At 41.2% G+C, this 16130-nt stretch overlaps 1 protein-coding gene across 10 annotated transcripts in view; it reads right to left on the reverse strand.

Moving 5' to 3' along the window:
- The window catches only part of LOC112152862 (thyrotropin-releasing hormone-degrading ectoenzyme), a 225333-nt gene that overhangs the window by 86896 nt on the left and 122307 nt on the right, over nucleotides 1-16130 (reverse strand). For all 10 annotated transcript variants that reach the window (XR_004947204.1, XR_002920404.2, XR_002920403.2 and 7 more), the window contains exon 6: nucleotides 2836-2949. Coding sequence is in view for 7 of the 10 variants with exons in the window: in XM_024282721.2 (XP_024138489.1) it covers nucleotides 2836-2949 (114 nt within the window). In the remaining 3 variants the exon portion in view is untranslated. The remainder of the gene's footprint in view (nucleotides 1-2835; nucleotides 2950-16130) is intronic.

Below are 16130 nucleotides of genomic sequence, written 5' to 3' on the forward strand. Positions count from 1 at the left end.
CAGCAGGAAAACATCTGAATTGCTCTCTCGGGTCAGAATGAGTCACGGCTCCGAGTGGACGTGTGGAGGGGTTTTGTAGTGGGGGGCTGATGGTTCTGCAGACTTCATCATAGTGAAGAAGGACAGAGTCCTTGAGGCAAAAGCTCTCGCTGTCGAGGAGGTTTCTGCTCCTGAACGTCCTGAACTCTGCAGGAATGACGGAGGGAAACAAACAAATGTTGTGGTGAAGCACCAGATTTGGTCTGATTGTTGGAGCCGCGTTTGAGTTTGTCAGAAGAAAATCAAGATAAAAGTGTTCTGTAGGAACCCCTGAAATAGAGAGATTTTGTGCATTAACAGCTCTCACCGTTGAGACAAACAAGTCGAATATGTTTGTCATAATTGAGTGTATGGCCGCCATCTTTAAAAATGGCCGCCAGTTTGGATTTGTTTCCTGTCAAACGTTTTTTTCTGGAAGACAGAATCCTTTAGCTCCAGCTACGGGAAATTTGGTGTTTGTGCTACAAAATATACGATTGAAATATCGACTCTGTTTTTTTAGGCCCAATCCGATTCTCAGTCATTTGATGTTGAGATACACGATATAAAATGAACAAATTTAATGATCAGATTCAAGTTTTTTTGTCATTAAAGTATTTTAACATTTAACACTTAAACAGAACATCTCTGTGAAGTAGCTTTAGCAATCGAGAAGTTTATCAAATAGAAAAAAATCAACTATTATCTACCAAATGTAATTAATCATTAATTTAGTTTAATTACTTCATAACTATTAAACATTTTAACTACATGTGATTCATATCTTCATATAAAGTTCTTAATAATTAATAATGACTTTGTTGTAGCATGAATATGACGATGAGTAATTATGACCAGCTGATATCATTAGAATTCAGATCTATTTTATTTATATAGTCCAGTATCACAAACTACATTTCTCGTTGGGCTCATTACAATCATTTATTTGTTCTTTTAAGAATCTAAAAATAACCTCTTAAGACATCTCATTTTGGAGTTTTATTACCACAATAGTTCAGAAAAATAAAAAAGGAATAAAAAAAGAACAGCTCAGGTCTTAAGGGGTTAAATAAAGGAGCTAGCATGTAGCAGTTAGCCTCTGCTGCGTCGCCGTCTGTCTGTTATAACTTAAGGTTTTAAAAAACAAACATTTTGAGAGACTCATGTCCTTTTTATATTTTTGCTTTTGTTCGTACCAAAAACTAGACATAATTCATATTTATTATTAAAAAAAGAAGGTCATGAACACAAATTTACATTTCCTAAAGACTAAAGTCAAACTACGCGGCTCCTTCTAGGTGAACAAATGACTCTTTTACTGTTAAAGGTTGTTGACCCCTGACCTAGTATTTTGTTGGAAAGAGAAACATTTAAAAAGAAAATGTAGATCTGGGATTCACTGATAATTGTTCCATAATCAATCATAATCAAATCGGATCGTGAGGAAATAAATCCCAAATGATCAAAATAAGAACAAATGAAATATCTGATACTGATCTGGAGACATCAATCCAGACATCAATCCAGTCATCAATCCAGTCATCAACCCAGACATCAATCCAGACATCAATCCAGTCATCAATTCAGATATCAATCCAGACATCAATCCAGTCATCAATTCAGATATCAATCCAGTCATCAATCCAGTCATCAATCCAGACATCAATCCAGTCATCAATCCAGTCATCAGTCCAGTCATCAATCCAGTCATCAATCCAGTCATCAGTCCAGTCATCAATCCAGACATCAATCCAGTCATCAATCCAGTCATCAATCCAGACATCAATCCAGTCATCAATCCAGTCATCAATCCAGTCATCAATCCAGACATCAATCCAGACATCAATCCAGTCATCAATCCAGTCATCAATCCAGTCATCAATCCAGACATCAACCCAGTCATCAATCCAGTCATCAATCCAGTCATCAATCCAGACAGTAATCCAGTCATCAACCATCCGTTTTCAATCACATAATTGGATCAGGACATCCTAATGTCAGCCTCACAGAAAGGGGGAGGGGCATTAGTTTGTCTACGCCCAAACAGGAGGGGGCGCTGGTGAGAGATCCATTTCTGCTCTTCTCTCTGCTCCAAACCGATCAGCCAATAAGAGTGTGGGATCCTCTGATGGCTGATCTGAGGTCCGGACCCCCGTTTCTGAGGGCGGCGGTCTGGGAAGACCAGCTGGAGGTTTTCACGGGGAGAATGATGGGAAAAAGTCTTCCACAGATGAGATCACCTCGACTCACCTTCAGACGCTCAGAAGAGCCCCTCCCCCCAGAAACAAATGCTATTTTTTCCTCTTTTCTCCCGTTTCAAACCGAGATTCTCCGCCTGAGCTGCGTTTGGTGTCTGGAGGTTTTTAAACCTTTAAGTCTCTCCACAAAAAAGGGAAAGACAGAGGACTGCTTCCTGGAGCTAAAGCTGTGACTCACCTGAAAGCATCAGAAGGCAGACAAATCCAATTTCATGAGTGAGCAGAATATCTGAGAGGACTTTGTGTTGAAGCAAAAGCCTCATTTCCTGAATGTCAAAAGGATCTGAGCGGCTGCAGCTACCACCGACTGTTTGGCAGTTTGAGCGCCGAGAGCGGCCCCCGCTCACATCCACACGTGTGACAGATGTGCTATTTGGAGGCAGGAGACATCCGCTTTCAGGAATAGGGCAGGAAAACCTGCTTCTGTGGCATCTTCAGGGCCTGGAAAAGCTCCAAACAAACTTCGACTTTTCCAGAACCGAACAGAAGAAAATCACCTTTTGATTTCAAGAGAGTAAAATGTTGAGTTTGTTCCTCAGAATTCCAGAGTTTTACTCACCATGTTCCACTTCGGGAAGAGGAAGTCGGTGCCGACGTACTCGAAGAAGTGAGCGAATCCTTCCTTCAGCCAGACGTCCTCCCACCAGACCGGCGTCACCAGATCCCCGAACCACTGCGGGACAGAGAGAGCGTCTTACAGCTTCAACCAGAGACGCTGCTCATGACTCACATCACCATGGCGACGATGAAGATGCTCTTCAACCATGAGCTTCTGCTGCAGAAGGACGAAGCTCTACAGCTCTTGGTTTGACGTTTGGGTGTTTTAAGGTTGTGTTCTGTTTGTGTTACGTTAACCTGTTTGATTTTTCATTTCAGATTCATGAAACCCTTCAGCCACGTTCACACCAGTCATGTGACGCGAGTTCTTCGACCTGATTAGCCCACAGTGTTCACTACAGGTGGGAATCTTCATGATTGGATTCAATTACGATTCAGGAGGCAGCGACTCGATAATGACACAATTATCAAGTAGAGGTGAGATTATATAAGTTCATTTCCCCCCACTGCTTCTCAATCAAACTGTAATTACGATATCTAATGACTCCAATGTCACGTGTGTTTTTTGTTTGTTTCCTATTTTCTAATCAATGCATTTCATTACTTCTGTAATAAGTGTGTTTTGTCCTGTAATTTTTCACAATCTATGTTTGAAATAAACCAATCAATCAATCAAAAACCCAGATCAGCATTTTTTCTCTTTACTTTTCTCCACCTAAAGTGCATTTTTTTAGTAAAAACAAGATCAGTAAACTTGTTTAACTTTTATTTAAGAACATAAAAATTCTGACGTAAAAATGTTTCCTTTGTAATCTAAAATCTTTCACAGCATCAAAAGGAAAAAATGTTCCCAGAAGTCAACAACATGTTATTTCATATCATTAGACCAGCCTTTATAGAACGCTTTAACTCAAATAAATTAATGTTTAGCAACTGAACATGTTGTAGATTGATGTTCTCCACCACAGAATTCAGTCTCAGATCCTTCGCTAGGAAAGCTCTGATTGATTTTGCTTGTTTTGCCTTTTCCGACGATGGTGGACGTTTCTTTCTATCCAATAGGGTTTTTCTGCAGAACATATATTTTATTTAACTTTGGCGTGACAGAACTTACACACCAACTGACCATCCACTTTATAAAAGCCAACATGCTTCCAAATGGTCGCTTTAGGCCACATGTGTTAAAGTAAAGGCCCGGGGGCCGGATCCGGCCCTCCGGGTAATTCTATCCGGCCCTCCAGATCATTTTATTTTTTTGTTATTAATGGCCTGATGTAAGTGACCTAAGGTTTTTTTTTGTTGTTTGTACGTTTTTTGTATGCATTTAGCTAACATTTCAGTCACATGCTAGCTGCTTTGGCTAACCTAAGTTTATATATATATTTTTTTTTAGGCTAATGACAAATTTTAGCTGGCTCTCAGCTTCAGCATCTTCATCAGCCAAATTCATCTTCCAGCATTCACACTAGCATTATCACAAGTAATGCTATATATCTAGTTCATAATTATGCTAAAAAAATACGGTTTTAGACTTTTAAAAATTTTGTTTTAGAGTATTCAGTAAATGTTTACTGAGTTTTGAATGTAGAAGTCTGAAACATCCACGGACTGTTCGTTGGAAGTGGTCACGTTATTCCAAGGGGGGTGTGAACGCAGCTTTAGAACGGTGTGAGTGCTGCTTTTTACTGACCGTGCACAAATGCTGCACGCACGGTGACGTGCATGCCATACATTAGTGACTGTAGGACACCCATACGGATAACTGAGGCTCAGAAGGGCGACAGGACGTTCAGACATTCAGTCTGAAACCTTTTCTAGAACTTGTGAGTTTCTTTGTTTGCTGGATCCAGAAAATGTTTGGATTTCATGATGTAAGACGACAAAAGTGATGATTCTGTTCTTCAGGGGGTGGAGTCAGCGCTCTCACCCCGAGGTCGTCCTCATAATGGATTACAGAACAAACATGAGGCATAAATCAGCTGCAGAACAAGCAGGTGGAGTTTCAGAGTGATCAGCAGCGACAGGGCGGTGTCCGTCTGATTAACACATCCCCCACCCCCCACCACCACCTGATAACAGGCCTGGCGTGCGGCCTGCTCTCCTCTGAAGTGGGCGTCCTCCGCTGCAGAAACAGTAACTGCACAGTTTCTGATCCGTTCCTAAAGAGCCGCTGCTCCTGATTGGACGCTGAATCTTTTCAAATACAAACGCGAGCTTCAGTCCTGCTGAGGAACTCGTCCAGTTTGAATGAGAAAGAGGAAAGGCGCCGTCCTCCCAAACATTTTCATTGCGGCGCCGTTGCCTGGAAACAGCGGGGGTCCACGTCATTCTCCACTAACAGCAAACTTCAGTTTTTTAAACTCCGCCGGCGTTCTGCCCTGAAGAGACTCCAGGAAGATCCATGAGGAGTTCACGTGAGTTACCTCAAACACCTCCCAACACTAGAGGGCAGCGCAGCTCCCCCTGATGGAGCCCACGCAGTAAAATGACGTCTGAGCCGGTCCAGACTCTTCTGTTTCTGGACATCCATAAAACAAGGAGCGGATTTTGATCCAAAAGTTCAACAAAAGCTGAACAGTTTTTGGTCTTTGTAAACTAGTTTGATCATTTTTAGAAGTGAGCAAAAGTTTAAAGTACAAAAGTATTTCTGCAGCCTTTGACCCTTACAAACAAATACAGGTATAGATCCAGAGTATAAGTCGCACCAAAGTATAAGCAAAAAAACTCTTAATCAAGAAGAAGAAACCATGTATAAGCTGTTCTGGAGGATAAGTCATAATTTTAGGAGGAAAGTCTGACGTTTCAGAACAAATCCATCATGTCCAGCGTAACGCTTCACACCCAACATGATTCATGCATCAAACTCACATCTATGGCCTCTTTTCTGATGCACATCGAATTTACATCCACAGACTCTTTGGATGCAGGATCCTCAATCCTCGTCGACAATCTTTTCATAAACTAGACGCTCCTGTCGCGTGTGGGAGGAGCTACCATCATCGCTACTCTGAAGCATTGACTGTATACCTTACTTATAATCCATAGAAGATACAGATGATATCCAGAGATCAGGTTTATCTTTTTAAAAGGTCTACAACATCATTTGATCATGTGTCCATGTCTGATTCATGAGATTGTTTACTCGGTTTCTTTTAGCAGTCATTTCCTTTTATACTACCTGTGTACTTACCTGTAAACGGTTACTCTCTGTAACCCAATTTGATGACTTTCTCTTTCGCATTAATCAGAAAAAAAAAAAAAATAAATAATGTTTTGATCCAAAAAAGAAAAATATGAAAGTTAAAGAAGTAAATAATCAGATTCTCCTCCATGTTTGTTTTGGACGACATTTCTTCTTCTTCTGGTCCTGTCAGTAGCAAACACGTACAGCTCCCTCTAGTGGTTGTAAGCAGAAGATCAGATCAGGATGAGGACGCTCAGGGATGCAGGAAAACAAACAAGACTTCACACTGAGCTCTGACTAAAAACTGCTGGGATTGACAGCAGGGGCTGATGGGAAGTGTAGTGTGGAGATGGATCCTGCTGATGTCCAGAGGGGGAGACAGAGGATCGATTTATGACAAGAAGTCACCCGTGGATCTAAACTGAATGGCTGGATAGATCTGATATTTAGTTCAGTTTTTGTTGTACCGCTAATGTTACGTTGGGGCTGTAAGCTAGTGGGAGAGAATGTAAAGTGATGGGAAGTGGGGACGGGGTTGCTCCGTGCCACCGGCCGCTCCATCAATTCAAAGGTGAATTTGTAATGAACTCCTGCCGCTCTGTAGAAACTATGTCCTAGAAAGCAACAATGTTTTTTTTAGATTTTGCGAAAATCGTCATAATCCTAACTAAAAATCTGCTGGGAACGCTTTGGAAACTAATCAAAAGATGAACGTAGTGGGAATTTAAAATACTGAGGTTAAATTAGAATCTAGAAACAAGTAAAAAATAATATGACTACTTTGTGGATTTCATTTATAGCAGGTTAACTTCACCGACATACTTTTAACTGACAAACATCTCTGTATTCTACTGTCATTTACGTATACTAATATTCAGTTTGGTTGTATTGACAAAGAAAAGAAAATTCAATTTTTGTTCAACAACTTATTTTGGTCAATTTTCTATACACAAATATCGATTTTTGAAAGAGAATTCAAGATTTTTGTTCTTTAAGTTTTATCTTTTTTGTAAATCTCAAAAAACATAAAACACAAGAATCCCACAAAACTTTTAAATTGTTTGTCATTTGATTTTTCTTTTCCTTTTAATTCATGAATAATCTTATTGGAGTTCATTATATACTGATTCCTTTCAGTTTAATTTAGATTTCTGAGGTCAGTTAGAAATTCTCTTTTAATTTTATTCATATCAATATTTTAAAATGGTATTTTATGTTGTTAATTTGGTTTATTTTATAATAGTTTTTTTCTCTTTTACTAATGCTTACATTTAATTCCTTTTGTCTTCCCCTGTATACATATATAATGCTATGCTATGCTTTGTACTGTCTAATTTATCAATAAAAAACAAAAACCTCTCTATATTCTATATTTGTGTCTGATTATCATGCAGTGTTGTTGCTGACAGACTTATCATATACATGAAGAATTCACCTCCCAGTGTGATAAATAACATGAATTTGGTGGAGTGAATGTAATCTGTTGTTTTTTTCCATAATTGCAACAAACGTTTCCTGAAATAGAAACAGCGTCAGTCACTTCATCGTCTTCGACTCTGTTTAGGAATAAATAATTCACTGAACCAAAAGCATAAACCTGGATTTGTGGTGAAACCAGCGCTCTGATGTGACGTGGTGGGAGGGGCCGTCCCAGCATGCTCTGCTGCGTCTTAGCGCGCCTCATCGATACGCTCATGCCAGCCGAGCGCTCCCACTCACTTCTAAACTCATTTCTGATATTTTTTGGGGAGTCCTGAAATATTTATGGCTCTTTTTACATAAATAAGGCATGGAGGAACATCAGCGGAATACCTGAGACCAACAGAAACAAGCTGTTCATGCATTAGTCAGAGCTTCTCCTCCTTCCTTTATCCAGACTCCTCCCTGGTCTTTACTCATTCATTGGATCAGGACTCAGAACCGTCTGGTTCCTCAGAACTACTGCAGGTAAGATTGACCCAAATCCAGAAACAGAAATGAAAACGCTCAAATGTAGATCTCCCTCCCCCACATTGTAGCAGCACATTGTAATTTCTCTGTGTGACCTTATGCAGCGTGACCTTTCCTCTGCTGTCAGATTCCTTCAGGATCCTCTCAATCCAAACTCCTCATTCCTTCACATTTCCAATCACTTTGTTCCAGATTCTGCTTTAAACATTACCCACAATCCCTCCTGGAATGAGGAAATAAATAATAAGAAGACATTCATTTTTAAATTGAGACATTTGTTTGGAGGAAAACTTCCAGGGTCGACTGTTTCAGAGCATCAGATCTTGGAGAAGCTGAACGGGACCAAACATCACCAGGACCTGCAGGATATCGACGAGTTTGTCGTTCATTTTCCGGTATTTATAGCTTTTATATTTTGTAAAACAAAAGCATCATTTGGGGTAAACGTGAAGCTTAAAAATCGTCTCTGTTTGCAGGCTGGGATTCAAACAGACCACGCTGTGGAGGCCGGCCATCCGGCCAGCTGGCGGCCCGCGCTCGCCGTCCCAGAAGCCCACAGAGTCCAGCAGCAGGTTATGGAGCGATGAAAGTCCAGATGAGGTTGGATCGTGGAGGTTCTTTGAGCAGATGTGGGTTCTGCTGTCAAAGCACATTTGGGAGGTGAAGACTGGAACGGCTCAGACAGGAAGTGATCCAGCAGGATGTGGGGATCTGTTACCCCTGCAGGGGTATCAGAGGGGTCAGAAGGAAGGCCAGAAGAGCCCCATAAAAAGATGAATATTACTGACATTAATGACCGAACGTCCTGGACTAAAAGAGAAGATCAACACACGATTCTTCTTAATTCCTGCAACTTAGAGCCAAAATTTTACCACAACCACAAACTAAAAAACTCAACAAGACATGCACACCTTGAGTTGGAAAAAAAGGAATTTTGGACAAAGTGGTCAACACAATATTAGCACAATATGTAAAAGGAAAACGTTGTAGGAGAAATATTTACAACATTTCACACCAGGTTCAGTCTGAAACTACAATCAAAGTTAGGTAGACCTTTGACCTTTGAAGGAGGCTGCCATCTTTAATCCATCCATCCATCTATCCATCTATCATTAATCATGTATCATCTATCCATCCATCCAGTGACCTGGACCGGGTCGTGGGGCAGCAGTCTAACCAAAGATGCCCAGACTTTCCTCTCCCCGGTCACTTCCTCCCTTTCCTGTCTGGTCTAGAGACATAGTCTCTCCAGCGTGTCCTGGGTCTTCCCCAGGGCCTCCGCCCAGTGGGACATACCCGGAACATCTCTCCAGAGAGGCGTCCAGGAGGCATCCGGATCAGATACCCGAGTCACCTCAACGGGCTCCTCTGGATGCGGAGGAGAAGTGGCTCTACTCTGTCTCTCTCCGAGCTTCTATTTTTAAGGGAGTGTCCAGACACCCTCCAGAGGAAACTCATTTCAGCCGCTTGTATTTTGGATCTAAGTTCTTAAGGTCATGACCCAGAGCTTATGACCATAGGTGAGTACTGGAACAAAGATCGACCGGTAAATTGAGAGCTTTGCTTTCTGGCTCAGCTCTCTCTTCATCACAACGGACCGGTACAGCGATCGCATGACGGCGGACACCTCTCCAATCCAACTGTTGATCTCACGCTCTGATCTTCCCTCACTCATGACCCCAAGATGTTTAAACTCCTCCACCTGAGGCTGGAGCTCTCCCCCCACCCAGAGAGGACAAGCTACCTTTCTCCGGTCCAGAACCATGGTGCTGACCCTCATCCCAGCCACAAAACACTCCGATGCATAATGGAGGTCCTGGCACAATGAAGCTAACAGAACAGCATCATCTGCAAAGAGCTTTAACCCTCTGATGCATGAATTATGAACGCCTTGGTCGAGAGTTTCTCCACAAATATGTATATCCTTCTCAGAAACAAATGCAGTTAAAGAGAAATACACTTTTAAGTAACTGTCCACTGGAGTGATCACCAGATTTAAATTTGTTTAACTTGAACTCCAGTAAAGATTTTTGTTTTTTGCTTGAAGTTGAAAGAAAGAATCAAACAACGCTGGAAGAATTGGATCAGAACTGATGTCTTTATGTTGAAGAGACTTCAGGCTGCAGAACCTCGGTGGATCATTCAGACGATGGACTAAGATCTCTGTCATGGTTTGCATTAGTTTCTGCTGAAACTCTTTTCCTCCTGTTGGTGTTCTCTCAGCCTCAGCAGTCCTTTCTCTCAGCTCCTCTCCTTCTCAGTAACCCCCCCTATGTGGCACACGAGCAACCATGGTAACAGCGGCGCCATGGCAACCTGATTCAGCATCCCCAGCAGAAAGTGTCTACCCACTGGGGGCGTTTTTTTGTGTGTTTTAATGAGGCTGAAACGGCAGGAGAGTCGACGGAGCTAATTAAGATGAGCTGCAGAAAAACCAAAGTTGTCATTTGGAATTACCAGGACGGAAAGTATGAAGGATTAGCACTTTCCACGGCGCCTGTCACCAAGACGGTGACAATGTCCAAAAGCGTGTTGTACTTTTTATTCATTAGTGAGAAGTTCCTGAAAAAGTCAGATTCCTTCCAGCAGCAGAGGAGGAGTGAGCGGTCATGTTTAATGGAGGAGCGGCTCAGCAGTACTTTGTCCAACAGGAGGGAAATCAAAGTGCTGAAAAGTGGTTTTACAGCGGCGCGTGGGCACATCCTTTGATCCGAGCGTTTACAGAAATAACCTGTGAAAGAAAAACCAGGAGTCCCCATTCTGGGTTTGATTCTCACTCATGTCAGGTGAGGAGAAGAATACAGATCCAGTTCTTTCCAGCGTCACGTTGGAGGGGGTTCACTCAGAGGGAGATGCTTGTTAAACTTTATTGGTATGAAAAAGTGCATTTAGTTCATGCAGTCCGTGGTGGATCGTTCCTGCTCCTCTATGAAAGCTGGAGTTTCTGTTTCTCTGGAATGAATCGTCTCTGTTGCATCGAACTCAGTCCTCCACTAACTCACAGACAATCATTTTCACATCAATAAATCTGTGTTCTCCAGCTAATAAAGATGGTGTTGTGCGTCAATATTAGATATTTAACTTAACTTGATGGTAGAAAGATGAAAATGACAATGGTACGTTCCATTTTTGTCCCTTGACACACCTGCGTTCCTCCACGACCCTCTACAGACCCGGACAACCCAAAAACCCGTACAGCTCAACCGTCATTCGGGGGACGGGACTAAATGTTGTGTCACACCCCCGCTACGAACATTTAACGTATGTTCAACCTACGGCTGGGCGGTAAAATGATAACGATATCACAATAGAACTTTTTTTTGATAGAGAAATGAGTCTATTGCAATAGACTTTTATTTTGAAGGGTCAGAAATGAACACTTGTCAGTGGAAAGGATTTCCTCCTCTATGGCGGGTAAATGTTTGTATCTAATCATTCTGCTAATTTTCTCCGTGTCACGTTTAGTTTCAGCTGATGAATCCGCAGAACATCTGGGGATTTTTAACTGGATCCAGTAAGAACTGGAAGACAGAACTTATAGCTGCAACCAAAAGTTTAACAAAAAGTGTTGATTTGGTGACTGTGATGTAGCATTAGCATGATGCTAATGCTAATGCTAATGCTAATGCGCTCACAGAACAGTTTACAGTTGGAGAAGATTTTCACTGACCGGACTTTAGACGGGGCGGATGAATACAACATTATTTCGTAGGACATTCACAAAAACTGTTTTTAATTTAATGACAGAAATAATCCAGTGTATTAGCAGCGAGTGTTAAACAAAAAAACTGCAACCTGTGTCAGATGTTGTAATAAACCCGCCTCCTTCCCTTTTGGGAGCATTGCAGATATGATATATAAGCAACAATAATCCAAATCTTTGTTTTTTAATGAATTAATTAGGGCTGTGAACATTAATACATTTACACACGTGATTAATGAAAAAGAATTAACGCAATAATATGTATTAAAAATTAAACGAAGAAACGGTCCTTCCGTGCGTTAAAACATTTAGATGGGTATTATCCCGCTAAATAAATATTCAATCAGTTTAAATACTTTATTATTCCTAATGTTGTGGTTCAAATCACTTTTTCACAAAAAGCAGGTTATTTGATCCATGGTCCGGTGCCATATTGTACAAATACATTTTACATTGTGATTAATCATGATTAATCCCAACACAAAAGTGCAATTAATCATTTTTTTCTTATTGATTGACAGCAGTAAGTACAAATACATGTTCTAAATGTAGAGTTTAGTTTGTGATTTCATAATGTGATTATTTGCAGTGGTCAGCAAATACTGAGACTAAAAAAATCATAGCAATTAATCGCAACAAATGTTTTCCAGTTTGCGATTAATCACGATTATTATTCTTTTTTTTCATCGATTCCCGGCCCCAGATTTAATATAAATGTAATCACTTGGAGACCGAATTCAGAATATATCATCATTGACCAAAACGGTAAGAACTATATTTCAAGATATTAACAATTCCATATCACTGCTCTAGTTCAGCGTATGTCATTTTGGTCTTTCATGACACATGAGCGAGATACGTAATTCAAAGTGTTTTATACGTCGACAGTCATTTGCAAATAAATCACACAAAGATCAGATAAACCTGAACGTCATTGAATTTCTTCACTTTGACAATCAGAAGCAGCACGTTAGCACCATGAGCAGCACTCGCCGCAGAGATCCGTGAGAGGATTCCTACTGTTTAGTTAAAACAAAGCGAGGGCCCGCGGCGGGAGCTGTCCGTGGTGCTGGTTTCTGCCTAGTGTCAAAGTGAAGAAATTCAGTGACGTGCAGGTTTATCTGATCTTTGCATGATTTCATCGTACATCTTCCATAGTTTTAACGTGGTTCATTCATGATCAAATTTCATGACCACAACTTTTTCCACGTATGACCCATGTTCCTATGTTGAACATGCAAAAATATACTTAGTGGCAGTGTGACACGGTCTTCAGGCTACAGCCAGCAGGTCATCGTTCAACAATCAAAACTCTGTTGTCCAACAGTGAAGAAGCTAATCTCAAATATTTTCTGGAGTTTAACCGCGACGCTGAAAGGCTGCAGAAAACATATCTGGAGTCAAACATGAGAGATGAACCTGAGTCAGCCAGAATGAACCCTTTAAGGTTCTATCATCTGACCTATTCTTGAATTCTTGTCTCTTTTGTGGTTTCTGAATAAAAACTCTCACACCTGATTGTTTACTCAGCAAACAGATCATTTCATTGGTCTGTCACCAACCAGGATGACGAGCGTTTGAGGGCAAAAGTCGGATTTCACTCCAAAAGCCTTCAGCTTTTTGGTCAAAAGTTCCAGAGAATTCCAACATTTTACATGAGAAAGTGGGACGTCCTGAGATCTCCTGGATCTGATCTTCACATCAGCTGATCCTGAGTGTCAATAAGCTGAAAGTAGAACCGAGTTTTCATCTGCTCTGGATTTATGTACAAACAGCAGCAGCTGGACATCAAACAAAGGAGCCGTCGCTGCATCCAAACCCCCGTTCCCTTCACCCACAATTCAAGCTAATTAAGCTCAGACTCTTCAGGAGAGCAAACAGCCGATCCCTTCTGTTTTCTTAATGTGTCTCAAAGCCACCACCTTCACTCCTCCCTGTCTTTATTTCTGTCCAAGAACAAAGCAGATCTTTGCCTTTGATCATCGCCTCCTTCCTCTCCTCCCTCGTCTGGCCACCACTGATAAATATTCATCCTTTTATTTCCTCTGACTCCAGATTCTGTCTGAATGGAGCAACAAGAAGAAAGTCTCTGTTACTGGAACCGTTTCAGATCTACGACCATCAGTCTGACCACGGCGCCGGCAATATCTGACATCAACCAGAGGATTCAGAACCACAAGAACCAAACCTGAAGTGAGTTACTCCGCCCACTCCACCACGGTGTCAGCAATGGCCGGTTGAGTCTATGCACGAGTATTTACAAGCTTCCTTTAACATGGGCGCCAACTTGTGACCAGGAGTGACATGGGGTTTAGCATTTTGATCAAGGACACTTCAACACTTAAGCCAGCAGGGCAGGAATCAAACCTGCAATCTTCCGACCAGAGGTCGACCGCTCCACCCCTGCAACTGATTTAAACCCAACAAATCAACACATATCAGATAAAGCTGCGTTCAAACATGATTTACTCGACAAATTTGTGTTGAAGAACCTTTTGCCGTTCAACACTTGTCCTGAAATGTCTTCACCAACTCGACGATCCTAACGAGTGGGAGGAGCTACTGTCAAAAGTTCTTAGCCTCATCGCTACATCATGGATGATGTTGAGAGATCAAGTTTGACACATTTTGAAGAGTTCTACAAAAGCATCTTTAATCCCGTCTCCATGTCCGGGTTCATGAGATCATTCACTCTCCCAGTACGGTGAGCTTCATTGGACTGACGGCACTTTCAGCGGTACTTCTGTGTCTCTGTGATCCAGTTTGACAACTTGCTGTCTGGCATTAGTCCGAGGAGGAAAAAAATAAGAATATAAATATAATGAGATTATTTTTTTATTATCGTCTCCATAGAAATAAGAAAAATATCAAAGTTCAGGAGGAGAACCATCAGATTCTCTGGCATGTTGGTTTTAGTCTCTACCAATTGTTCACATCATCATCCCGTCACGGTTCAAAGCGCAGTCGGATTTAGGATGAAGAGGCAGAGTTTAAAATCAGGGGTGTCAAACTCAATCACACAAGGGGCCAAAATCCAAAACACACCTGAGGTCGCGGGCCGAACAGGATAAACATTTATTGAACACTCTAAAACAAAATTTTTTAAATTTTTAAACTGTAACTTTTTAACATAATTATGAACTAGATGTATAACATTACCTGTGATAATGCTAGTGTGAATGCTGTTAGCTGAATTTGGCTGCTGAAGATGCTGAAATTAATAGCCAGCTAAAAAATTAGCAAAATGCCAAATTAGCCTGTAATAAAAAATATAAAAGAAACTAGGTTAGCCAAAAAAGCTAGCATGTTGCTGAATAAAGTAGCTAAACTTCAAAATAGCCTAAAGATACTGAAAACAATCAAAGTTAGCCAAAACAGATAACATGTAGCTGAAATATTATCTAAACTCTAAAATAACCTAAAAAATCTCATTAAATGCCAAAATAGTCCAAAAAGCTAGCAGTATGCTACTTTTAAAAACTTTAAAACTGTAACTTTTTAACATAATTCTGAATAATAAAAAGGCAGGAATATTATTCCAGAATAAATCAACTTAAACCTTAAATAACTTTCAATATTTTACTCTATAAAAATACATTTTGTCAAAATAAACAAGTTAGAAATGAGCTCAAGATAACATCGGGTCATTAATAACAATAAAATAAAATGATCTGGAGGGCCGGATAGGATTATCAGGAGGGCCGGATCCGGCCCTCCTGATAATCCTATCCGGCCCCCGGGCCTTGACTTGACTAACACATGTACTTTAGACTGAATGGGGTTCATCCCTATAGTTGGAGTGGAAACCATGGCAACCGTTTGGACTCGTCCGTGTTGACGGGACGCCGGAGTGGCTCTGTAGGAGGAATCCTTTGAGCTCCTGAAGTTTGGACATTTTTCCTAGTATTAAAGTGATATACAGCAGCTTGTTTTACCAAAGCGCCCTTTGGCGAAGCTGCGTGGGCTGTTAGCGGCTTTATTACTTTTGCCTCAAGTATTGTTGTTTGGCTAATGGACCTTCTGCTAGCAAATAAAACAACATTTTCTCCATTTCTGTGTCTTCTTTTGCTGCCAGATCTCAGAACTGTGAGCTGTCGGGTTTTGGCTCAGAGATAAACTTTCCTCCAGACCAACATGTTTCAGTCGTTTGAGTTAAAGAGAGGCCGCTGGAGAAAAGGAGTTATTCCTCATCAAGGCCGGTTACTGCTCTGGTTATGGAGGACGTTCACTGCAGCAGCTCCAGACCTTCTCGTTGTGCATCGGCGGTGAAGACTCCGGCTCCTCTTTCCTGAACTCCCGGTAATTCCCGCGTGGGCGTTATTAAACATGCTTTACAAAGCCTGCTGGAAAATTCAGCCGCGGCTTTGATTCAGCCGAACAAAGCGCCGCGTTTCTGCCAGTCTGTGTGTGTTCTGTCAATTAAAAGGAACCAGAAAGAAAAAAAAAATCAATCAGAGAA

Source organism: Oryzias melastigma, linkage group LG23 (genome assembly GCF_002922805.2).
Source record: "Oryzias melastigma strain HK-1 linkage group LG23, ASM292280v2, whole genome shotgun sequence".
In the NCBI taxonomy this organism is placed as follows: Eukaryota; Metazoa; Chordata; class Actinopteri; order Beloniformes; family Adrianichthyidae; genus Oryzias; species Oryzias melastigma.